The following is a 27,532-nucleotide window of genomic DNA, read 5'->3' as shown; positions in this document are numbered from 1 at the left end:
CATCGAAGTTGGATGCCAACAGCCGTTAAACATCGAAGAAGAACAGATATCTCTCATGCAGAAATGTAGCACGTGTGTTACATCAGCTTCCGATCCTCACAGAAGAACGCCGCGTTCACTCCTCACACCTGATCCGATACACCAAATCAAGCATATTTTAAAGGTAGTATACGTTGTATCTGGTTGATTTATTACGAGTTTATGTCACGATATGTTTTTAAAATGTCAAGAATGGATTATATAGGAGTTGGTATGCTCCAGATGTCTTCATATGTCAAACCACATCTTTGCAGCTTTCCTGTCGAATACATTTAACAGATAAAAAGCTTAAACGTAAATTAACCATATATCTGTCAAACAATTAGCCTATGTGAAGTGGTTTCTTCATGTTGAGAGAATATACTAGGCTGATTTACACTACACACAGTTGTACTGTTCAAGCAGCCACGAGGACACGTTTGACTGGCCAGATTCAGATAATAATAATAATAAATTTTATTTATAATGCACTTTATATTAAACAAAATCTCAAAGTGCTACAGAATTTAAAAAAAACAAACAAAACAATCAACAACAATAAATAAATAAAACCGAAAAATAAAATAAAATACATTAAACAAGTAGCAAGTCAATTAAAAGTCAATTAAAAGCTCTGCTAAAAAGGTGGGTTTTAAGACCACGCTTAAAAGTATCTATAGTCTGTGGAGTCCGCAGGTGGTCAGGGAGAGCATTCCACAGACTGGGGGCTGAAGAGCAGAATGCCCGATCCCCCATAGTACGGAGATTGGCTGTGGGAGTTTTGAGGCGATACAGCGAAACAGAGCGGAGGTTTCGAGTGGCTGTTTGTGTGGTGAGGAGTTCCTTGAGATAGGAGGGAGCATCACCATGGATGCACTGGTGGGTAAGGAGAGAGATCTTGTACTCGATCCTAAATGACACAGGAAGCCAGTGGAGTGATTTTAGAATGGGGGTGATATGGTCGTATTTGCGCACCCTCATGAGGATCCTAGCAGCGCTGTTCTGAATACACTGCAGCCTCTGGAGATTTTTGCTAGGGATGCCAATAAGGAGCGCATTGCAGTAGTCCAGCCTGGAGGAGATAAAGGCATGGACAAGCTTCTCCGCATCAGCCAGTGATAGAATGGGACGAAGTTTGGCAATGTTTCTGAGGTGGAAGAAGGAGGTCTTACACAGGTGTTTGATGTGCGCTTCAAAAGTAAGCTGTGATTCCATTCTGACCCCCAGATTTGTGACTGAAGTGGAAAGAGGAATGACCTGATCAGAGAAAGCAATGCTGGTGATAACGGACTTCTGGACCTGAAGTGGAGTGCCGACTAGGATAGCTTCAGTTTTGGAGCTGTTTAGCTGCAGAAAGTTTTGCTTCATCCACGCCTTTATCTCATCCAGGCAAGTGATCAAAGTGGATGGTGTGAGGTCAGCAGAGGGAGATGAACTTGTCCTAAAGTAAAGTTGAGTGTCATCAGCATAGCAGTGAAAAGAAATCCCATGCCGGTTGATGAGACGGCCAAGGGGGAGCATGTAGAGTATGAACAGGGTGGGTCCGAGCACAGAGCCTTGAGGGACACCGCAGGTGACATTGTGTGACAGGGATGTAGCTTCTCCTAACGCAACATATTCAGTTCTCCCAGTGAGATAAGAAGAAAACCAGTTGTGGACCGAGTCAGAGAGACCAATGGTGGAATGTAAACGGTGAAGGAGGATGTTATGGTCAACTGTATCGAAAGCTGCAGTTAAGTCCAGGAGGATGAGAAGGGATGGGGAACCAGCATCTGCCGCCATCAAAAGATCATTTGTGACCCTGACCAAAGCTGTTTCTGTGCTGTGTCCTGAGCGGAAACCAGACTGAAATTTCTCATAAAGATGGTTATGCTCCAAATGGACCTGAAGCTGTGCAGCAACAACTTTTTCCAGCACCTTAGAGAGGTATGGGAGGTTGGAGATGGGCCTGTAGTTGTCATTAACATCTGGGTCTAAAGTAGGTTTTTTCAGAAGTGGTCTGATGAAAGCAGTTTTAAGAGATGAAGGAACATGGCCAGCCTGGAGGGAATTATTAATAATCTTGGTAATGAATGGACTTAAGACACTGAGGTTAGATTTTACCAAGGCTGTAGGAAAAGGATCCAGTGCACAGGTGGATGGTTTCATTTTTCTGATGATGTCCTCAACCTCGAGCTGTGTGATGATGGAGAAGCAGCAGAGATGTTGGAAGGTCCCTGGCTGTGGATCAACAGACAGGACAGGCAGAGCGGAGGTGCTAGATAGGAGCAAGTGGATGTTGTCTACTTTGTTCCTAAAAAAGGTCATGAACTTATTGCACCTCTCTTCTGTGGCTTCTGAAAAAGAGTGAGTTTGCGGTTTGAGGATGTGATTAATAGTGGAGAAAAGCTTCTTGGAGTTTCCAGGGTTATTGTTGATGATGCTAGAGTAGAACTGTGATTGAGCATCTCTTAAACACCTTGCGTAGGCCTTCTGATGAACTCTATAGGCTTGCCTATGAACAGTGAGTCCTGAGAGCTTGAGACGCCTCTCAAGTACGCGCCCAACCGTCCTCTAAGATAACGATATTAAACACGCGCAACTAATTTACTCAAGCTGAGTTACTGCAAATGTTGTGCCTAGGATATTTATTTAATCCTATGGGACTAATTTTGAAATCTTCGTTAGAAAAAAAAAACTTATTTCTCTCCGAAAAATTCTTAGTTAAAAAAAAAACCAGCAACTTTAAAACGTTTTATTACCGTTTGAATTCATCTTGTGCAGGATATTTCATTTCAAACTTGCATATTAAAATGTAAACTTGACTCAAGTTGCTTTGCTCCCTGAAAAATGGGCTGGGATCACAAACAGGGCTTAGGCTAAACTAGGATTAAAACATTACTGTTATGCATCTTAAGACAAAACAGTGGCACGGACCTTTTTTAAGATGTTTGTATCACCTTGTTTTCTGATGCACTATCATCACTACTTTCTGGAAAAGGTAGAGCTTTTCCTCTCTCAGTTTTCCATAAAACATACTAACTTTAACTTAAAGCACGGGCAAAAAACCTGTTATACTGCCCACCAGTAATGAACAATAGTACAGCTATATCTTCTAAAAGGACTGTCATTTATGCATGTGACGGAACACACATTTGTTTGGTATTTGAGTTATTGAACTTATAAAATGTGCCTTAAAAATGACCAAAAACTTTAGAAAACACATTTGGATGTACAATGGAATTTTTTTAAATTGAATTTATATGCATTTCCTTGTCTTAAATTAACTTAAAATGGAGCCTTGACAGCATGTGACCTAACATGTGCTCATTTTTCCATGTCCTTGTTGCTAAAAAAAAATTCAAGCACATGAGACATAGGTTTGAACTGTATTGGCTGAAAGAGATATCATATCAGTTACATTCAGCAGTTGATTCTGAATATATAGGCAATTTTACCAAACTCGTTGAATTAAGCACTGACTGTATTTCTATCCTAGCTATTGAGTCCAAGTTCAAAATAAAACACTAACGCTCCATTGTTAACATACTGAGCTGTTTGAAACATCTATCTATCTATCTATCTATCTATCTATCTATCTATCTATCTATCTATCTATCTATCTATCTATCTATCTATCTATCTATCTATCTATCTATCTATCTATCTATCTATCTATCTATCTATCTATCTATCTATCTAAACTTATTAAAGGTGAACTATGTAGTATTTTTGCAGTAAAATATCCAAAAACCACTAGGCCAGTGTTATATATTTTGTTCAGTTGAGTACCTACAATATCCCAGATGTTTCCAACTATTTGTAAATTGTGAGAAAATTGCTATTTTAACTAAGGACAGGGACGTTGCAGCATTGCATTTGAGAGAGTCGCCTGTCAATTGCGTCATATCTGCGTTACCCTCGGTTTCGGCTTTTATTTGGCAGGAGCGCTTTACTCTTAGCAGTGTGAACAACTGAACGCACGGAGTAACGTCATAACATCGTTTTAAACACACTGAAATGTATCTAATATGATAAACAGAGCTCCATTACCTCAAAATCATAACCGGAAGAGCGGATCTGTGCAGGCGCCCGGCAAATGAGTCCCGTCCCCTTCATAATAAAAGTCCCGGTATTCGCAAGGCGGGTATTTGTTTAACAATTTGCTCCAGCAGCTTTGCTCAGGTCCATAACACTCGGTCCTGCTCTGCTTTACACTACAGTAACGTTAATAACCGCATGCATGAACGTGATTTCTGCCCGAGTCCTATTTTCCACTGGCTGTGATGAGAAGACCACATCTCCCAAGATGCTGCGCTCACACTTTGCGTCATCAAACTACGCATTTGTTTTGCATAGGCGCCCTCCAGTGGACAAAAGCTGCATAGTGCACCTTTAAGAAACTTATTATTAAAAACATGTTAAACGCTTTATTTCCCCTTTTCTAATATTTTCTCTTTTTTATTGAAAATAAATAGCTTTCTGATCTGATATGTGATGGGGAAAGGGAGTAGAGCGAGTGTGGCGATAGGCAGATTCAAACCTCAGATCGATTTGCGTCAAAACTAGGATTAAAACTACACTGTAAAAAATACTGTGCCCATTTTACTCAATAAAATTGAGGCAACTATTTGCATCAGCATTTTGAGTATTTTAAACTCCTTTTATTTGTGTATATCCTATTAGACTTTTCATGTTTTCAACTTGTATATATATATATTGTATGTGTGTGTATCTATCTATCTATCTATCTATCTATCTATCTATCTATATATATATATATATATATATATGTATAATTTTTTTTAAAAAGTACCATGAAACGGTAAGCAAGGATCTCAATACTAAACATTTATTCAATTTAAAATTACAATACAACATGTATTAAAAAAACTATGTAATACAAGAGAGTAGCAAAAGCATTTCATATTCATATAAGCTTTTTCAATGACAATTGGCATTTAACCTACTGATAACAGTAATTCAGTCATCTAATTAAAACAGTGCTTTGAACAATGTTAAAGCATCAAATTCAAATACATCAGAAACATTACATCAGCAGATACAAATTAATCACTAATAAAAGTGAACACCAATTTAAAGGGCTAGTTCACCCAAAAATGAAAATTATATCATGAATGACTCATGTCATTCCAGGTAGGAAATAAGGTAGGTAGGAAATGCGTTGTTAAAATCATCCATGTGGCTCCAGTGGTTCAACCTTATGTAATGAAGCGATGAGAATTAGAGTTTAGATTCTCTGCCCGAGCCCGAACCCGAACCTGACCCGAACCGACCCGCGGGCCGGGCTGAGATTTCCCTGCACTATCCTCGGGTCGGGTTGGGCCGGGCCCGTGATCAAGCGTTTTTTTTTTTTTTTTAATCATTAGCCTACTTTACTAGTCTAATTGGGTGGGCAGAAAGCTATGCTATAATCAGAAATTATATATATTTAGCAAAGTAAGAACTAATACAACAACTAAGAAACAAATGTGTAGGCTACAAAGCTGCACAAGTCAGGATTAGTGTAAAAATGCGCGTTAAACTCACAGCTCGAGCAGTGATGGAGCGCAGCGTTATAAACAGAAACGCTCTGAGTCAAGAGCTGCTCGTGAACACTGCACTTTGCTTAATTAAATATCTTCGAATCGTTTCGTTTAAAAGTGGTCATTTAAAGCTTTCTATACGCATATTTCTCATGTCTGTGAGGCAAGTATAGCCTGCTGAGTTTCGGTTTATTAATGAGACGCGCGCTCCAGTGCATGAGGAATGAAAGCGATCACTCCCACGACTTCACCTCATAATTTTATTCTGCTATTTGCTTTTTATTTATTAAATCCAGGCAATTGGTCTAAGAAACCTTTTTTAAAATTAAGATACAATTTAAACAAAACGAAAAAAATGATTTCAACAAAACAAAACTTAATATTAAACTAAATATAACCACCAAAATCATTTCTGACCCACTCGCATCTTTTCACTTATCATAATCAGATGAAACATGTAAAAATAATATTATAATATTTAAACATAAATATGAAGGAAAAAACACATTGTTTAATGGCAACAACAAAGTAAGCTACAGATAAATGTCTGAGCTGGATTTGAGCAAACATCAGTTTACCGGTGAGCGGATCATGAGCGCGCGCCTGCAGATTATTGAGCGGAGTCAAGTCAACTTTATTTATAGCCTATAGCGCTTTTACAATGATGATTGTTTCAAAGCAGCTTCAAAGTGTTAAACATGACAATATTGCAACAAAATGTTATTCGGCTGTACAGTCGCTGTGGAGAACTGAAAACTAAATGTAGTTTTATCATGAGCCTCACCAGTCCGTTTCGCTGCGCTTTGCTCATTACAGGCTCGTTCTCATCAAACGCCCACGTATTGAACAATGGTCGGGTTTAAATCGGGCTCGGGCTCATAATTACAGTTAATGTCTCGGGCCGGGCCGGGCTCGGACACATCGTGCACGGGCTCGGGTAGGGTCGGGCTTGATTTTTTGAGCCCGATCTAACCTCTAATGAGAATATGCTTTGTGTGCAAAAACTAACATCGCTTCATTACATTAAGGTCGAACCACTGGAGTCAAATGGATGGTTTTAACAAGGCATTTCCTACCTTTTAGGGCCTTGAAAGTGTTAACTGTTCGGTACCATAGTGAATGAACTGGGCTTAGTGGGCTAAGCTAAATGCTATCAGATCGTCAGAGATTAAGTGCACGCACTCAGACGAGAGAGGTATGTATCAACTCGTTTTAGTTAAGGGAATAACATAGTTTAATATGAGAACGCGCTGAAATATCCCTTTAATTAAATAGCTGTCTATGGAGGGGTCAGAGAGCTCTCGGATTTCATCAGAAATATCTTAATTTGTGCTCTGAAGATGAACGAAGGTCTGACGGGTTTGGAACGACATCAGGGAAAGGAAATGACAGAATTAAAATGTTTGGGTGAACTAACCCTTTAAAATGATTGTTCAACCGAAAATGCAAATTTGATGTTTGTCTGCTGACCCCCAGTGCATCAAAGATGTATGTTTGTTTCTTCAGTAGAACACAAATGAAGATTTTTAAATCCAACCGTTGCTCGTATGATGCATGTCAATGGGATGTTTTCTATGAGAGTAAAAAACACAGACATATGAATACATATTAAACCCTGTGGCTCGTTGAGACACATTGATGTCTTAAGAGACATCAGAAAGAAACGATCGCTTTCTGCCAGAAACACAACAGTATTTGTGTTATTTGTTTGCCTTATATCAGATGAATCTCATTTAGTATTCCCAAAGCCATTACTTCCTCAGAGTAAAATCAAAGTCCAGGCGCGATCATAGAAATATTTACATAGATGCCTCATTCGACAGATCCGCGCAGGCACAAACAGGCACTAATAAGAATCTTCTTATATATATATTCATTCACTCACGCCTGGACTTTGAACTTACTCGGCAGAAGTAATGGTGTTAGGAATACTAGATGAGATTTGTCTGATATGAGGTAAAGAAGGATATAAATACCTTTGGGTTTCTCGCAGAAACCAATCGTTTTGTGTCTTAAAACATCAATGTGTCGCCACGAGCCACAGGGTTTAATATGGATTTGTATGTATGTGTGTTTTTTACTCTCATAGAAATACACCCCATTGACATGCATTATACGAGCAACGATTGGAGTCAAAAATCTTCGTTTGTGTTCCACTGAAGCAACAAACACACCTACATCTCGGACGCCCTGGGGTCAGCAGATAAACACAGTAGCAGTATTAACATTCAGTGACACACATCTGACGCACAGAAGTCAATGGCACGTCACTATGCGTATTTGCACATCCGGTCTTCATTGGCATGTGCCAGTGGATAGTGTCACTGACATTATCTTGACACACACCTGACTGACACAGAGTCGCGGAACATGTTGCCGTGTGTCATGACACCTCCACTAGTGACTGACAGATTATTTGAGCACCTATACTAATGTAATTGTGACACAAAATCCTAAATTAATAACCTAATTGTGTAATATTTTAAATGGAGATTTAACCAAAATCTCAAGGGTGCCTGCCCGAAGGGCTACCAGGGATTTTGAAATTTTGCGAGCCCTGCTATGTGGTTTGTTAATAACACGGGCCACGTAATACAATCACGGGTGGATGAGAAATAAATCCGTTTTTGTTTGATAAAGACAAGTTGCAGTTCCCTTTTTCAAAATAATCTCTCCCTCATGTGAACTGAACTGACAGCTAGTTATGACCACGGAGCTGAAGCTCATTAAATATGCGAATCTTATCCAATCGTAGCCGTGGTTAGTTATGATGTTTTTGAATGTAAAAACCACAGATGTCATTAGTTGACCTCAGACAACAGTAGATAGAAAGCCAGTTAATGACACTGATTACTTTCCTCCTTTCTAATTTAAATGACATTTTTATGCATTGTTTTTTCCAGCATCAGAATGTGCGGTATATGGGCCTTGTTTGGTAGTGATGAGTGCCTTGCGGTTCAGTGCACCAATGCCATGAAGGTCGCCCATCGTGGTCCAGATGCTTTCCGTTTCGAGAATGTCAATGGATTCACCAACTGCTGCTTTGGGTTTCACCGCCTTGCTATTGTGGACCAGCTGTATGGCATGCAGCCTCTGCGTGTCAAGAAGTTTCCCTACCTCTGGTTGTGTTACAACGGTGAGATCTACAACCACATCAGGGTAAGTAGCTGAACATTGTTAACACAAAAATGAGACCACCCGTCATAAAAAAGAAAGAACACAAATTAACTTCTTATATATTATATAAATAAATAGTCATATATTATGCAAATGACAAACTGAAACAACTTCTCAAATTCTTTATTCACTTACACAACTTCCTTTGTCCTTCATGATATTCTTACTGGCATATTCGTAAGTTCTTGCTGGCATTGTTTTCATGTACTTTTTTTCATAGTCTCTACTGGTATTGACTATAATTGGACATCTGAATAAAAAATAAAATGCTTCTTTTTTTTTTTAAATTCTGCCTTTCTTGTAAAACAGTAAATTATAAAATGTATGGATGACAACAATAAATACATTTTAGCGTTATAAATACTACTGTACTTACACATGCTCGTGATTAACCTTAATTAACCGATATTGTAGAAATATACCAAATTATTTTGGTAATTACCAATACTGTTAGTTTAGTGCAGCTGTGGCACAAACCTTACATTGGATGGTGGTCTAAAAAATAAAAATTTTAATTTTAAAAAGTAAATTTGAGTAAAAGAGAGACTGTGTTAAACACATATTTTGAGGTTTTGTTCATCAATGTACACTGCACACACTCACCCAAAACTTAAATCTTAAATAGTTAATTATTAGAAACATAGGCTAGGTTTTCAAAAATGGACGTAGCAAAATTATCTTTTTTGGTATGGGTGTGTGTAATTTACATATACGAAGCAACAGTGACCAATGGTATGTTTTTATGGAGACTGATACCTTTAGGCTGCAAATGTCGGCTGCCACCTCGGATTCAAACAAAGTATTTTTACAGCTTAGAGGTGGGGTAAGTTAGCCTAGAAATCTAGACGCACCCTAGAGGCAGCGAATCTAATCTGCCCGCAAGTGTCGTCTAGCAACTCTCAATACCCTTCTGAGCTGTAATTGCCGTTTCGTATCTTTTTGGGACTATTTTGGCTACAAAAAGGAGGAGGTTGACCAAAAAGAGGTACTTTGCATGGTATCGGAAAGTTGTGGCCACAAAACAAGAAAACCCCACCAATTTGTCTGATCACTAAAAACGGCACCACAAAGATCTTTACGATGAATACAAAGCAGGGCTCGACATTAACGCAGGACGTGGGTGTTTTGAAGGGACAAGAGTAAGAGAATTGTACTTGCCTGACGGACAAGAGCCTGATTAAAAACAAAAAATAACTAGCGAATCACCAAAATACAAGACTGTTTGTGCATTAATTTAGTGTAAGTGGCAATCGATAGTGGATAATATATAATAAACTGACGATAATAAGGTCGCGCTGTTGACTCGTGCAGCCTCTCGAGGAGAAATTACAACACTTGAGCGTTTTCCTGAATACCATCATGACTGTGACACTGATTTCATATGACTGTTCCATAAACAACTAATTAACATTCACTTAAAGTCACTTACATTTCAGATGCAATATTTAGTGTTTTTGTTCTATTTCAGCAGTGAAAATTGTAACTCGTCTCTCACAGCAACAAGTGTTACTGAACGATTCAGCATTTGAATTAATCGTTTGAATGAACGACTCGGTGACTCACTCATTAAGACGGTCACCTACTGGAGGTTTAGTTTCATGTTTACACAAACTTTCCAACATTTCTTTTTGTCACTTGTAATGAAGCTTGCTTATTAGTGAAATTATTAATATCATGGAATGGTAATTATTGACTTTGATGGCTCTCAATATCGCAATATATATCGTTGGGGAAAAAATATCGGAATGTAGTTTTTTTCCAATATCGTGCAGCCCTAATTGGGAGTATAGTATCTTAATTGTTGGACACATTTTGTGAGCTGATGCTTGAAGCACACACTGAGGAGATTTAGATGCTCCATACGGTGTTGGAAATGAACGGGTCTTTATCATCACTGAAGTGAGACACAATACTATCGCAAATGGACTAACAAGCGAACGTGACACACGAGCATAGTCAAGCAAAAGCAGCATATATTAGGCTAGTTCTCGGCTAATGTCCGTCACGTGACTCGTGTGTTTTGAATAATGACGTGCACGGAGCGAGAGCGAGCACTCTTCTCACCATCATTAGTAGAGTCCTTTTTCTAAAACTGTTTTGAAATCACACTTACCCCACCTTTAATTATATTAATGCTTTTTTATTGATGATGAAGTTTTATGTTATGGAACATGCATGATTTATTAATGATATAAAGACCTCTTGTATGCCAAAAGAACAAGGAAAATTAGATTTCTCATGTTAGGACCCCTTTAAGGCCTTTTTTTTAACCGAAATCCAGATATGAAAGAAATCTGGGGTGTTAAAACAACACAAAGAATGGTCATAATAATGAACGAAGCAACACACAAAACAAAAACAGAACCTCCCTACCCCGTTATCAACAAAGATTACAAACCTAGCTTGATAAATATCTCCCTCCCCCCCAATCAAACTTGAGAACAAAAATGTGGAGGACGCGAAAAAAAGAAGCCACATAACACCGAAAGATGGAGTTTAGCTCTATCTAACACCCCCGCTCGCATCGCGCGTAATATTACATAACAGTAACCAAGTGGCTCTACTGTATCAACCCTTTAAGTGTACCGTATGTTTAAACGCCACTCTGTTACAGGCCAGTAGAAAATAAAAATAAAGTATTTAATTAGTATGTGATATGAAAAGATAAACTATTAACACTTTTACTGAAATAAGAATAGACAGCTGCGTACCGTATCACAACACCCCACTGGTGCTGGGCAAGGAAAATATGAAAAAGCATTTAAATATACCAAATAATCAAATAAACAAAATAAAGTATTTGAATGCACCGTAAGATAGTCTTTAGATGTACTGTGAGATTAAGCTCCACACTGGTGCTGGACAGAGGGAGATAGAAAATAAAGTCTTAAGTGTACCGTGAGAAGTGTCTTGAAAGTATCTGTCTGTCCGAGCGTTTGTAGACTTTAATAATGAGACGCAGCGCTCATCCCAACCATAAGTGCACACTCAATATGTTAGTCCAACCCGTTCAGATACGCCTGTGCATCTTGTGCAGAATGGAAGGAATGTTCAGATCCATTCAGCTTGAAACAGAGGTTAGCAGGGTAGCGCATCACAAAACGGACACCTCTCTGAATCAGCTGACCGCAGACGTCATTGTATGCCCGCCTCGCCTCTCTGACTTTAACTGACAGGTCTTGCGTGATCAAGATGTCACTGCCCTCGTATGTTAGACGATCCTTCTTCTTTGCAGCAGCCAGGATTTTACTCTTGTCCGAGTAATTGTGAAGCTTAATCAGCACGGGGCGTGCGCGGTTGGGTTTGAGCGGGCCAAGTGACCTATGCGCCCGGTCGATTTTAACCGCGCCATGTTTTGTTTCGATATCCAGTAGCTTGGGCAGCCAGGTTTGAAAAAAATGAACAGGTTGGCGACCCTCCGCGCCTTCCTTCAGACCCACGATACGAATATTGTCCCGCCGGCTGCGATTTTCGGCATCCTCCGCTCTCTCGAAGAGGGACTGTACAGTTTTTTCCAACGCCGCTACCTTGTTGTGAAGCTCCGCCACGTTATCCTCGTTCTGGGAAACCCGGCTCTCCGCCTCGGTAATCCGCTTCGTGTTATCCTCTAATCGGGTTGTGATTGAGTCCAGTGTCGACTCGAAACGGGCGAATTTCTCGTCTAGGAAGGCGCTTAAATTCTCAGTTACGGCTTGTGCCAAACTGGACTGTTCAGCTGAGGAGCCACCATCTTTGTTGCCCTGATTAGCAGGCGGTTGGCCTTTTACTGTCGCGCGGCCCCTTCTTGTTTCTTGTTGAGAGACAGCGGTACCGGACCCTGACATATTTACGAGTTGGATGATGAAGAATAAAGTAAAATGGCCACACAGTTTAATGTAAAAAAGAGAAAATAACGCGATGGACGCGGGAGCTCGGCGAAAACGTGCCACTTAGAACGAGAGCATCACGTGACCCCCCTAAGGCCTTTTTTTAAACTTTAATGACCCCTTTTGTCCTCCATGTGATTGGGTCATGTGATCATAGTTGGTTTACCTTGACATCTGATCACCAGTCTTTTCCCTTATATCTGATCACCAGTCTTTTCCCTTATAGCTGAAGGAGCACTATGAGTTTGACTATCAGACCAAAGTCGATGGAGAGATACTTCTGCACCTGTATGATCGCTTTGGAATCTCGAAGATGGCATCTCTGCTAGATGGCGTGTTTGCATTCATCCTGTTGGACACTGCTAACAGAAAAGTTTTCTTAGGGAGGGACACCTACGGTGTGAGACCATTGTTCAAGCTGCTCACTGACGATGGCTTTCTTGCTGTCTGTTCTGAGGCCAAAGGTATAATGAATAAAACCAGGTCATTATTCCTGTCCTGGTAGGGCTTAATCTTAGTAACACTAATAATAATCAGAATAAAATTATGATAATTTGGCATATCTTCTGGTGCAATACTTTGAGCACACATTTTTAGCAGAATGATTTGAACCTCACATTTTCACTGTGGTTTTAATCCAAACAGGTTTGACAGCGATCACACACTCCATGTCTACTCCTGCAAAGATCGTCCCTTTCCCCCCAGGACATTTTGAGGTGTTTGACTTGAAGCTCACTGGAAAAGTGGAGTCTATTCAATTAGATTCCTTCCACTGCTGCACAGATGAACCTAAACATGCCTCCTATAACATTCTTCAGGGCCTTGGCACAGGTAGATGTCATATAGTGATGTAAAAGAAGTCCAGATTACTTGTGCATTTATAATCTGTGTTTTAGGGTAGGGACACCAAACCGACACCAAAGAACTAGCTCTGATAAAAATGATTTGTGTGATGGTGTTGTCGTCTGTCAGGGCAACAAAAGCTGAATTTGTCTCATTTGACAAATTCTGTCAGCTAGCCCGTTCTGCACCTGTGAAAGGAGACAGCTCTGTTTTTTCATTAGTGTTCTATATTCATCATTCAGAAGCAGCACTTGCTTACAGTTTTGAATGTCTTTTTTTTTTTTTACTCCGTTCATGTTAAAACTTAAAATATTTGCCTAGGAACACTCAGGTAAGATGACATCAAATTAGAACAGCCTTCTGTCTGTGGCGTCTTGACTTTACTCCCTGTTTTGCTATTATTTTCGTTTATCTATTAGCTTCGACTCCTTCGCTTAATTGAACAGTCAGAGTTTTCTCTCTCACTGACAGCCCAGTGGCAATTGTACATGCTGAATTGGCCACAACAAAAAAAAAAACTTACAGCATCCGACTAAAGACAACCGTGTGGAGCACACCCAAAAAATTGGTCGGCTGATGCTTAATAGCTATCCGTTTGTCGGCTTGGTGTGTTCCAGGCTTCAGAGCCATTAAGTGTGTGTCAAATTAAGGTATGCAATAATAGTATTTATTGTATGACAAATAATGGTAAGCAATTATTTCCATTGTCAGAAGTTGTGAATGGTACCAAAATTCCATGCCATACCACTTTTGTTGGGATCTTCTCATTGGGGTTCCTAGCACAGTAGTCCAGTACAAAAATGGTGGAGCTAGACTCCCTGCAGAACCTTGATTGTTTGACAGAATTGTCACTTGAGCGTGCTACAAATGGAATTGCACCACATACCGTTGCAACAGATTGTGTATTTTCCTTCCAGCCTGCAGCCTTTGCTTGAACAAAACTGCTGTAGTATTACCTTGTTGTTTTTTGAGGTCTCGCTCGCTTCTTCACACAAGACGTTGATTGCTACTTTCCGGCATACACCAAAACGAAAACCAAATCAAACTATATTAGTGTTACACGATATACCGGGTACTAGAAAAGTATTGCGATACCCTGCTATTACAAACGGTACGATATGGACTTTTATTAGTACCGGTACTTTAAGGAGGACAGCACTAATATGAGCTGTATTTCTTAATGTGCGTGGATGTGACAGCAGGTGTCAGGACGTGTGTGCAGAGCTCTGCTTCCACCGGTCACTAAACATTGGAAGTAGTAGAAGAGTTAAATCCATACGCGCAGCGCATGACAGAGAAAGTAACTGCGCGCATGAGAATAAAAAGTGTGGCACGGGACATGCTCGTGCTGCCGGACTCTGAGTGCAAAAGAATTAGGCTATAAAGAACAACAGGTAACAAATTACAATAAACAGTAACTAAGAAATTAGCGGTTGCTTTTGTTTGCGGGGTTTCCGGGGTAATCGCTGCATTCTGCAGTTCATCAGCGCCCTCTGCTGTCATTGAGCGTGCACTTCATTCAGCGCGTCTCCTTCACCTGTTCAGTCATGTGCAAATGCACGTCGAGTTTGTTTGCATCCGAGCGCGTGTCCCTTTGACGCAGAATACAGCGGTGTTGAACATTTATACGGTTGCTGGTCAAAGTATTATTGAGTGCATTATAATTTTTTTAATAATTGTTAATAAATAATTTACGATATTTTGAAGTGCCCATGATAACAATATCGTACATATTTACATTTACATTTTACATTTATGCATTTGGCAGACGCTTTTATCCAAAGCGACTTGTATTGCATTTTTAAGGTACACATTTTACATTTTTTTTTTTTTTTTTTTTTTTTTTTTTTTTGTCAATTCTTGCTTTCCCTGGGAATCGAACCCTTGACCTTGGCATTGCTAACGCCACGCTCTACTGGTTGAGCTACAGGAAAGCCAACATGCAAGGTTTATTAATGATATAAACAAGGAAAATTTGATTTCTCATGTCATGCCCCTTTATGGCCTTTTTTTACTTTAATGACCCCTTTTGTCCTCCATGTGATTGAGTCATGTGATCATAGTTGGTTTACCTTGACATCTGATCCCCAGTCTTTTCCCTTATAGCTGAAGGAGCACTATGAGTCTGATTATCAGACCAAAGTCGATGGAGAGATACTTCTGCACCTGTATGATCGCTTTGGAATCGCGAAGATAGCATCTCTGCTAGATGGCGTGTTTGCATTCATCCTGTTGGACACTGCTAACAGAAAAGTTTTCTTAGGGAGGGACACCTACGGTGTGAGACCATTGTTCAAGCTGCTCACTGACGATGGCTTTCTTGCTGTCTGTTCTGAGGCCATAATTATTAATAATTATGCATAATACATTTATTTTATCATGCATTAATTAATACATAATTCATTAATTTAGTCATAATTAATACATAATACATTAATTATTTATTATCGTGATATATCGTTTTACCGAAAATCGGCACATGTCTAATGATACAGCTGCAAAAGTGTATTTGAACATCTGTCTTATCAGCTAGAATTCTGACCCTCAAAGACCTGTTAGTCTGCCTTTAAAATGTCCACCACCACTCCATTTATTATCCTAAATTAGATGCACCTGTTTGAGGTCGTTAGCTGAATAAAGATAACTGTCCACCCCATACAATCAGTAAGAATCCAACTACTAACATGGCCAAGGCCAAAGAGCTGTCCAAAGACACTAGAGACAAAATTGTACTCCTCCACAAGGCTGGAAAGGGCTAAGGGGAAATTGCCAAGCAGCTTGGGGAAATAAGGTCCACTGTTGGAGCAGTCATTAGAAAATGGAAGAAGCTAAACATGACTGTCAGTCTCCCTCGAGATTGGGGCTCCATGCAAGATCTCCCCTTGTGGGGTCTCAATGATCCTAAGAAAGGTGAGAAATCAGCCCAGAACTACACGGGAAGAGCTGGTCAATGACCTGAAAAGAGCTAGGACCACCATTTCTAAGGTACTGTTGGTAATACACGAAGACATCATGGTTTGAAATCATGCATAAATGAAGGTTCTCCTGCTTAAACCAGCACATGTTCAGGCCCGCCTTAAGTTTGCCAATGACCATTTGGATGATCCAGAGGTGATCAGATGAGACCAAAATATAACACTTTGGTCATAATTCCACTAAACGTGTTTGGAGGAAGAAGAATGATGAGTACCACCCCTACTGTGAAGCATGGGGGTGGTAGCATCATGCTTTGGGGGTATTTTTCTGCACATGGGATAGACTGCACTGTATTGAGAGGATGACTGGGGCCATGCATTGAGATTTTGAACATCAATTAAAACTAAAGAGAAATAAATACATTTTTCTCCCTTTTCATCAGGCTTTGAATTGGAGACGGTCAAGAGCAACATTAGGATCCTTTTTGAAAATGCTGTAAAGAAACGCCTGATGGCTCACAGGAGAATCGGCTGCCTCCTCTCAGGTTCCTGTGCTCTTTCTGTCATTTGCTTTAAGTGTTTTTTTCCCCTGACTTTTATTTTATTACCTTCTCCCTGTCCATCCATGGCGTTTTTATTTCCAGGTGGTCTCGATTCAAGTCTGGTTGCTGCGACACTCATGAAACTGGCCAAAGAAGAAAAGCTCCCATATGCCATTCAGACCTTTGCTATTGGTGCAGAAGACAGCCCAGATGTTATTGCTGCCCGCAAGGTAAGTGACACTACAGAGAAACGAGCAAATTCATAAGTCGACACCATTGCTAAGTATTTTCTCTTTACAAGTTCAGTGTGTTAAAGGGTTACTTCAGCGATTAACATATGGCTTTGTATCAGTAGAAGCCCTGGAGTATATTCAAATGATCGTGCTCCCCCCTCTTATATCCCCCTGAGACCGAGTGGAACCAATCGGTTATCGGCAAAAATCAGTACAGATAGTTTTTCGGGTTTGCGTCTCTTGCGGGAGCGGCTGAGAAGGGTCTGCTGTCATTATATAGGTTATTGGTAAACAGCAGATGCTCTAATTATTATAGAGTGCACAAATAAAACACAAATAAAAAACTATCACTGACGTTGTTTACATTAACACATGAGGGTACACGCTTCACCGAAAGCTTGCGCTGACACATCTGATGCGCATTTAAAACACAGAAAGAGAAGCAGTGTGAATACAGAACACTTAAGTACATGTTGCCAAATCATTATAATGCTTTAGCAGGGAAAGAACAGCAGTATGTTTGTACTTTGTCGTCGAGGCTTAGCAGTACGGTTACCTCAAGCAGTTAAAACCATGTAACAACTAGTGATGTGAGAAACCAGACTGTATGGTCATGCATCCGAAAGAAATATAAACAAATCAGAAACACATTTGATTTCAATACATATTTTATTTTGATTAGAAAACCATCAAGTGTTCTAAAAAAGCAAATTGTTTGGATTTATATGAAAGGATAACACTTAATATAATACAATAATATTCCATTTTTAAAGGTGTCATGAACTGGCTTTTATTTTATACTGTTGTCTGAGGACAACTAATGATGTTCGTGTGGTTTTTACATTCAAAAACATAACTAAGTAATAGGCTATTGTCTACACTGGTTTTATGAACGCTGGGTTTTGATGGACATGACGCACTCGAGACTTGGAAGTAAACGTTCACGGCTAGGATTGGAGAAGATTTGCATATTTAATGAGCTTAAGCTCCCCTGTCAGTTCACATGAGGGAAAGGAGAGATTAAGGGGAAGCGGCAACCGGAATGATTCTCTCGACCACAGGGCTCCTAAACTCTAGTCAGGCCAATCACATCGTCTATAGAGGCGGTGGGCGGGTTTAACATAATGACCATATGCACGCGAGCGCTCTCTCGTGCACGGACGATCTGAAAACACCAATAAGCAATTAAGCTGCATTTTATCAATCTCCATTTGAGATATTCTGCTTAAAGTGTGTCATTCAGCCTACATTTTAGACTTGTCTTTTTTCATCAACGATATTGCATGTTTATGTAACGTTAGTCACAATGTAGGCTAAGGTTACGCAGTGACTGTGATGTAGTCTAATCTGAAATACAAATAGGCAAAAACATCATAGGAAACACTAGGGCTGGGCGATATGGAGCAAAAAATATATCTCGATATATTTTGCTATATCTCGATATACGATATATATCTCGATATCTTTACAGGAAAAATAACCCCCTAAAAACTACAGCAAAAACAAATATGCCAAATACCACAAAAACCTTTTTTTTTTTAATTGAAGTGCAAAGAGGTAGTCAAGTGCTTTTGCGACATTTAAAAAAAAATAAAAAACTCCCTGATTACATAAATAATAATAATTTAACTGTAAAAGAAAATAAATAATATTGCCTTTTCATTTATTTCATGCTTTCAAAAGATGAATCAAAGACTCCCTTTTTTACAGTTAAAGTAAACAGTAAGCATTTTGCCGAAAGATGGGGGCATGACTGTGATATAAATAAACTGTTTGTCATAACACCATTTCCTGTTAAATTTGTATCAAAATTCAAACAGTGATGTTTGTCATGAGTTTGACAAAATTCAAACTCATCATGCAGATCATGTAGGCTACACATGAGCTGAATTTCACTTCTTTTCCAGTTACAGAAGGAAATATGAATGTCAGAAGGTAGGCTATATGATAATATGATACAGTACAACTTACAGAAGAGCACCGCGTGTCTCAGGACACCCGGTATGTCGCGTTTTTCACTCTTGGTTAAAACGTGAATAGACCTATTCATCATAATCCCGTGATAAAGCTGACAAAATAATAATAGTAATGATATTGCAATACTTTTTAAATGTTTTCAAATGATATGCGATCATTTTGACATTTTTACCGAAAACTATGCGATCAGTTAGACACAGATCATAAACTGGCATGATTGCGACCGCGTCTCGCACCAGTAGTGTCAATCACCTGACTGTGGGTGAAACGTGCGATTTGAACTATGATGAACATTAATATTTCTTTATGAATTTTAGCAAGCAGTTGTGTTAGAAGGAAAACATGGTCTCTAAACTGAGTCCTGAACAGCGTGCGCGCTTGTCAACATGATAACTAATCCTCACCTGGTTGCGGAAGCAGCCGTGTTCAATGAGACAACACGCGAGGGGAGGGGGAACAAAGCAAGAGGCGGGAGGCGCGCGAGGCTCCGCGAGCACAACACAGAGAAGGCAAACAAGCAAAGTGGCGGAATCAGAATTTAATATAAACAATATATCGATATATTCGATATGTCCAAATCCATATCGAGCTGAAAAAATATCTCGATATATTTTAAATATCGAGATATCGCCCACCCCTAGGAAACACAATACTTCAGTTCTCAAAAAAACTTATATTTTTACAAAATGAATAGCCTTGTCAAATGACTGTTTTAACTTGTATGGTGGAAAAGGTGACGTTTGCTAGAAGGATCAAGTGAACGATCTAAGCAAAGTATCTATGGTTGTATTTTGTAATACAAAATATTACCCTTTGTCATTAGACACACTATTTAGTTTGGTATGGTCCTTGGATTTTCCTATTGTTACTGTACTAGCATCTTGCGTTATCTGGGCCGAACAAAAGAACAATCTTGAATTAAATTGTTGTGGTATTGGATTATAAACATCAACCATGGCAAGATTAATTCAATTTTTCATTCTAGGGCACCTTTAAAATATATTTCTTCTAATATTTGTATTATTTATATTACAATTTGTGTAGTAATTAAGGTTAAAATAGAGAATTCCAATTCAAAGAGGTAAATTAGTCATTTAGTGGCTAAAAAATAATAATGTTAATTTGTAATGCCATTACCCAGTCTTGCACATATAATTTGACCCATGAAACGTTTAAAATAGTGCTAAGACAAACTAAATGGTGTGGTTTTAAATTGTGTGTTGTGGCAGGTGGCAAGCTATATTGGCAGCGAACACCATGAGGTTAACTTCACGCCTGAGGAGGGTATCCGTGCAGTGGACGAAGTCATCTTTCACTTGGAGAGTTTTGACATCACCACTCTGCGTGCCTCTGTTGGTGAGTACAGGAGCTCATCAGACTAATTATAAGAGACAAGCTACCCTCGACTAATTATTATACATTTTTTCTAGTTCATTTAAGCAATAAGTTGACTAATTGCATGTTTAAAGCTGCACTATGTAACATATATTTTTCATATAGACCATTTTTAGTGAATGTATACCAGAATAACTGGGCTATGGTCAAAGTGGTGAAAGCAGAAAATGTCTGTAAAAATTCCACTATTAATAAATATCCTAAACGGGATGATGTAACAAGTCTAACCTTTGGGGCAACAGGGTATGTCAGAAGTTTATAGACACCTCAACATCACCGAAGGCTATAGCACTTAAAATCACCAACAATACTATGCTCATGGTGACCCAATAAAGGGTGATAACCACTGATTTAAAACTTGCAGGGCTCATATTTATGTAAATCTCAGCCTTTAGAAGCGTAATCACCTTACGTCATATTGTATGCCATTTTGCATTTTCAATATTTCCTTCAGCAATATGAATTTCCACACTCCGCTTATATCCACTGGGTACCATCAGTGCTTTGCTGAAAAAGATTTGTATTCAGTGAATTTTTTTATTCTTTGTGCAGGTATGTACCTGATATCAAAGTACATCCGTGAAAAGACGGACAGCGTTGTGATATTCTCAGGTGAAGGTTCTGATGAGCTGACTCAAGGATACATCTACTTTCATAAGGTACATATCACTATGTTCTAAGCTTACATTTACTGTCAAAAAAAAGTTTTGTGTGACGATATTCATTGTGAATGCAGCATTAGACTTGATTTCAGCTGAATTTGTGACCTGCTTTGAATTAGGCGCCCTCCCCTAAAGCGGGTGCTGAGGAAAGCGTGCGTCTGCTGAAAGAGCTTTATCTGTTTGATGTGCTGAGAGCAGACAGAACCACAGCTGCACACGGGTAAGACAAAATACCCCTTCCTCCACGTCCCTTCCCACAGTAACTTGGTTATTTCCAATGTGTTTGTGACGTCAAACCTTTTTCACTAGACTGGAGCTGAGAGTGCCTTTCCTGGACCATAGATTCACCGCATACTACCTCTCTCTGCCTGCAGAGATGAGAGCACCAAAGGTGAGTCCTGACACCTTCACAATTCAGTGATTTATCCTTCCTCATGTCAGTCTAAAATGTATCTGTTCCCACATCAGTTATGATGCCTGGTCTGAAGTGTACTACAACAAAAAAAACTAAATATGAGTAATAATAGTGATGCCTAATTTGTTGGGATTGCTTTTTTTTTTTATGTCATAATGGGGTTTTTGTAACCACACTGAATAACATGTTTGATCGGAGCAGGATGGTGTGGAGAAGTATCTCCTGAGGGACTCGTTTAAAGGGATGAACCTTATCCCAGATGAGATTCTCTGGAGAAGGAAAGAGGCCTTCAGTGATGGTATGACATCCATGAAGAAATCCTGGTACACAAGCCTACAGGAGCACATTGAGTCTGAGGTACTACACATGTGCACACAGACCATGAGGTTATGGATGTACGCGGTGTGTATTCGGTAATAATAAAAAAATTCTCTTTAAGGTGAACGACTCCCAGTTGGAGAAGGCTGATAAGCTTTTCCCTTTCAACCCCCCCAAAACAAAAGAAGGCTTCTACATAAGGCAGGTCTTTGAGAAGATGTACCCTGGCCGCAGCGACTGGACACCACATTACTGGATGCCCCGCTGGATCAAGGCCACAGACCCCTCAGCAAGAACCCTTAACATCTACAAGCCTGATAAAGACCAGTAATCATGTCATTCTTCAGACCTAGGCTAATGATTATAATCTCTACAAAACTCTCTAATTAAAATCTCTACTCAGTTCAAAATGTGATGCTACTTTCCTCTGCTAAATTAGCTAAATTAAATTTTTCAAAAGAGAACTGAATTTATAATACTGCGGTCCAATTCTTCACACAAGGCCCTGTCCATTTTTCAAGCTGCCTTGAAGTGTATTTATGTAAAATGTGTTCGAATCAATTTGTTTTCTCTTCAAATTTCTTCATTAAGCTTTGTTATTAAACCGAATGCAAAAAGTTTAGGGAAGCTAAGTAGGGTTGGGCATTGTTTTGATTTGAACGATTCTGATTCCGATTCTTACTTTCGATTCCGGTTCTTTTCGATTCTCGGTTCCGATTCTTTGAGGGGTGGAGTCAAAAAGTGTCACATCGATATTCAATGCTATTTTCAATACCACGGGGGGAAAACGCTGCATATACTGTCAATTAGATATTTTTTATATAATTTTTTTTCTCTGTCTTTTGTCTGTCATTGATCAATTACTATTAAAATTCTCTCACAAATATTTGCTAAATCAATGTATTTTTTACAACGGGGTAATTGTGTTGCAATAGCTTACACACAGCACGTAAGCAAGTAAGCTTGATTTCGAATGGTAAATTGAATTTAAAAAGATGACTAAACAGTAATTAAATAAGAACAAATAAACATATTACAAAAACTAGCACAAATAAATAAACTAGAATAAAATGTATAAATGAAAGACTGCTTTTTTCAGGTAGGTCTAACATTCAGGTAAGAAACTGAATTAAAAAATGCAAAGTGGCTAATTAAATTTAAAATAACATTGGATAATGTTTTTTGCAAAAAATTAAAGTTTCATATAAAACCATTAAAGTTACACACGTTGATCAGTCAAGAACAGTGTGATCGTTTGTCTTTTTGTAGTTTGACTTTGAATAACAAATGACTGCTGTCCCTTTAAGAACTGCCGCACTCATGGATCCTGAACACTGTTCCTGTTACTCATTCTTCATTTCTTCCTGAATTGTTTATGACTGTGTTTACATTAATACTCTTCAAAATGTGCACGGACAATTTGGTTGATTGTATTTGACCAATAATAAGCTGGAAAAAAGCAAATATTTGCACTTGTATGTCAGAGGGGGCTTTATTACGGTATGTGTGTGTGTGCGCTTCAGATGTGAGCCTGAAATCTGAGGGATTCGTAGAATTGTGCAATCCCGCGTGAAATTCAGACCGATCACACACACTAACACGCTGTCGTAAGGAAAAGTCCAGCAGAACGCGCGTTCGCCGTGTAACCGGGCTGAGTGAGAATATGCGGCTGCGCGTCAACTCGCTGTCGGTCAGAGAGGGAGAGGAGGGCGCAGCTGGGATCAATACTGTAGAAACTGAGCAGGCTATCGTATCTTTTCAGATATTTCAGTATCTATATTTTTGACAACACTAGTTGCACTGTGCCGACACAGGCTTTAAATCCACACTTCAAAGCGCAGTTTACCGGGCTTCCATGGCTAAAAGAACAAGCGGGTGCACAAGCATCGGAAATCAAGTGTCCATGGAAACCAAAACTTGCGCGTTTGGAACCGATGATCGGAACCGAAAACAAATTTTCTAAACGATTCCAATGGAAACTTTATTTTTTAAACGGTTCCAAGTTGGAACCGGTTTTCGATGCCCAACCCTAAACTAAGGTGGTTGGTTAAAGGACACCACTACAAAAAATGGTACTTATAAATGATTAATTACTTATAATTTTTTTTTGTTGCAGCTTTAAAACTTAATATTTTCAACAAAAGATTTTTACACAAAGATTCTGAAAGCTTTAAGGGGATCTATAAGATTTTAAGATCCAGGGGTGCATTGATCCCATCATCAATAGAGTTCAATGGAACTTGTGACCATAGTTGACTAACGATGCTTTTGGGAAATGCATCCCTGGGCTAGGATTTGTTAGTTTAATTCTGACAGGCCATGAACCACTATCATTTTGCAATTGAGCTAAGCACTTAAACCCAAGTTCCTTCCGTCCCTTTGAATGTATTTGTATGTGTTGAGTTAGTTATTTGATAGATTAGCTATTGGTTTGGGTAGTTAAACTAATTTCAGCCAGTGAAATTAAAGGGGATGGTTCACTTAAAAAAAAAAAAAAAAAAATACATGAATACATACTTCAATATACATGCATACTTCAATACTTGAATACATTTCTTCTGCAAAACCCAAAGATGAAATTTACGATCGTTGGTGACCATGGACTTTCATTGAATGGACAGACACGCAGAAAAAATGTCATTTTCATTTTTGGGAGAAATATTTGTAAAACCAGCATGGTTGTCCTTGGGAATCTCTCAAAGTAAAACACCTGGCACTTGTTTAAGATTAACCATTTAGCCATATGGGGAGTTAATGTTGACCTCTAATATTTAAAGTAATGTTTGTTTAATTTGGTGCAACACTACCGGGAGATAATACTTTTAGGATTATGTAAATGAAATGAATGTGTATGTAACGAGTGTTTAAAGCATCTTCCACCACCTACACTGAATAGTCAAGACTTCAGTTAAATTGTGGGCTTTGTGTGCTGAGGTTATCAATTTGTAAGATCTGGTCATGATATGGATAAAATTTGGCTTTTAATGTACCTTGATGTGTGTTTTGACTTATTTCAGTATGCGTGGTGTGAAATGGTACTTCGATGACTGAGTATTCCTCTGTTCGCCTATAGGTGGAAAGAGTGCATCCACTGTAGATGCATGATTAGACTGCAATAAATAGGTTATAAATTTGATATAAGATGTTACACTTTTTTCCTGTTTCGGGCTCCAAGACCAGTCGTGAACCGTGATATTTTTATTTTATTTTTTTTCCTCACAGACACTGCTACCACTCGCTCTCCTTGCTTGACCACACACTCACTGATAGTCACTCACTTTACCGCATTCTCCTGCATTATTCGCGGGCTAAATGTTGTCATTAGGAAAATGCAGAAACTATTATTGACAGATATAATAAACAGGAAGCTATGGTTGGGTGACGTCTGCATATTTGGCATCAGACGTCGACGATGTCTACGTATAGCGAATGTATAGTGACGGGACATAACTGCCAGATTCAAACTATGCTTTCTGCAATGGCTGGCGCTGGGCCAAAGACAAACGCACTCAGCGCTTAATCCCGCTTATGTTTATTTTCGATTTCATTTAGATTTTTAAATACATATAATTTATAGCAAAATAATAAATTTATCATTTGTAAAATACACAAATGTGTCTATGGAAGCAGCAATAAACAATTCTTTCAAATTAATTTGCCTACATACAGTACAGGCCAAAGGTTTTTTTTTACGGTCTATGGTTTGGAAACATTACTGTAATGTTTTTGAAAGAAGTTTCTTCTGCTCATCAAGCCTGCATTTATTTGACAAAAATAAAGATTTTTTATTGTGATATATTTTTACAATTTAAAATATTTTGTTTTCAATTTATTATACTTTAAATGATCATTTATTTCTGTGACGCAAAGCTGAATTTTCAGGATCATTCCTCTAGTCTTCAGTGTCACATGATCTTTCAGAAATCATTCTAATATTCTGATTTATTATAAGTGTTGGAAACAGTTCTGCTGCCTAATATATTCAATGAATAAAAGGTTCAAAATAATTATTCAAAATAAAAACATATTTTCAAATAATATAAATCTCCTTTACTGTCACTTTTTATCAATTTAACACATTCTTGCAAAATAAAATTGATTTATTAAAATAAAATAATTTGACCCCAAATTACTGACCAGTAGTGTATATTGTTGTTACAGAAGTTCTATTTTTAAAACATTTGCTTTTTATTTTTTTATTTTTTTTATTTTTTATTCATCAAAGTAGGCTATTATAAAAAAGTATCACAGGTTATGAAAAAATATTAAGCAGCAGAACCGTTTCCAACTTTGATAATGAATCATCATATTAGAATGATTTCTTAAGGATCATGTGACACTGAAGACTGGAGGAATGATCCTGAAAATTCAGCTTTGCATCACAAAAATAAATGATAATTTAAAGTATAATAAATTGGACTCGAATATGAGACTCGAGCCTCAACTCTAACTCGAACTCGTAATTTGGACTAGACTCGGACTCTTCTTTGGTGACTTAGACTCAGACTCAGAACACTGGGACTCGAGACTCGACTCGGACTCGACTACAACACTGGTTGTCACAAACAATACAAAATAATTAGATACAAGCTACAATAATGTAAAAATTGGTTAACAAAGACTAGATCACGCCTGGACTGTTGGTAGGCTTTGAAGTCATATTCAAACCTGCAGACTAGCTACTTTTTGGTGAAATTAGCCATTTGGATCAAAATGTAATTGTAAATCCAGAGAATTTTGGGGGACCTCATTAGAGAAACAAATGTGCAGTAAAATAGATTATACATTTTAGAAATGTTGACCAAATTAATGCATCCATCCTTCCAATTAAAAATTTGCTCAAGTGTATTCTATTACCTATTCAGTTGCCAGCTTGGTGCCACTTATGAAGTATTACAAAATGGCTGCCACGGTCTGCCACAAATCCACAATGTCAAATGTACTGTTCCAGATACTTCCAGATCTACAGGTCCTTCTTAAAAAAATAGCATATTGTGATAAAGTTCATTATTTTCCATAATGTAATGATAAAAAATTAACTTTCATATATTTTAGATTCATTGCACACCAACTGAAATATGTCAGGTCTTTTATTGTTTTAATACTGATGATTTTGGCATACAGCTCATGAAAACCCAAAATTCCTATCTCAAAAAATTTGCATATCATGAAAAGGTTCTCTAAACGAGCTATTAACCTAATCATCTGAATCAACTAATAAACACCTGCAAAAGATTCCTGAGGCTTTTAAAAACTCCCAGCCTGGTTCATTACTGAAAACCGCAATCATGGGTAAGACCGCCGACCTGACTGCTGTCCAGAAGGCCATCATTGACACCCTCAAGCGAGAGGGTAAGACACAGAAAGATATTTCTGAACGAATAGGCTGTTCCCTGAGTGCTGTATCAAGGCACCTCTGTGGGAAGGAAAAAGTGTGGCAAAAAACGCTGCACAACGAGAAGAGGTGACCGGACCCCTGAGGAAGATTGTGAAGAAGGACCGATTCCAGATCTTGAGGGACCTGCGGAAGCAGTGGACTAAGTCTGGAGTAGAAACATCCAGAGCCACCGTGCACAGACGTGTGCAGGAAATGGGCTACAGGTGCCGCATTCCCCAGGTCAAGCCACTTTTGGGCTACAGAGAAGC

General features: G+C 38.7%; 1 protein-coding gene across 1 annotated transcript; it reads left to right on the top strand.

Moving 5' to 3' along the window:
• The first annotated feature begins 43 nt into the window (after window positions 1-43).
• On the top strand, window positions 44-22,445 carry LOC137063992 (asparagine synthetase [glutamine-hydrolyzing]-like). Its single transcript, XM_067435325.1, has 12 exons — window positions 44-163; window positions 8,447-8,702; window positions 12,813-13,050; window positions 13,232-13,417; window positions 16,788-16,889; window positions 16,989-17,116; window positions 20,326-20,452; window positions 21,044-21,150; window positions 21,273-21,373; window positions 21,463-21,544; window positions 21,770-21,925; window positions 22,008-22,445. The coding sequence occupies exons 2-12, from the start codon at window positions 8,454-8,456 to the stop codon at window positions 22,215-22,217; spliced, it is 1,686 nt and encodes a 561-aa protein (XP_067291426.1). The 5' UTR covers window positions 44-163; window positions 8,447-8,453; the 3' UTR covers window positions 22,218-22,445.
• The last annotated feature ends 5,087 nt before the right edge of the window (window positions 22,446-27,532 follow it).

Source organism: Pseudorasbora parva, chromosome 24, assembly GCF_024679245.1.
Source record: "Pseudorasbora parva isolate DD20220531a chromosome 24, ASM2467924v1, whole genome shotgun sequence".
Lineage (NCBI taxonomy): Eukaryota > Metazoa > Chordata > Actinopteri > Cypriniformes > Gobionidae > Pseudorasbora > Pseudorasbora parva.
This window is presented reverse-complemented; position numbering and strand designations above follow the sequence as displayed.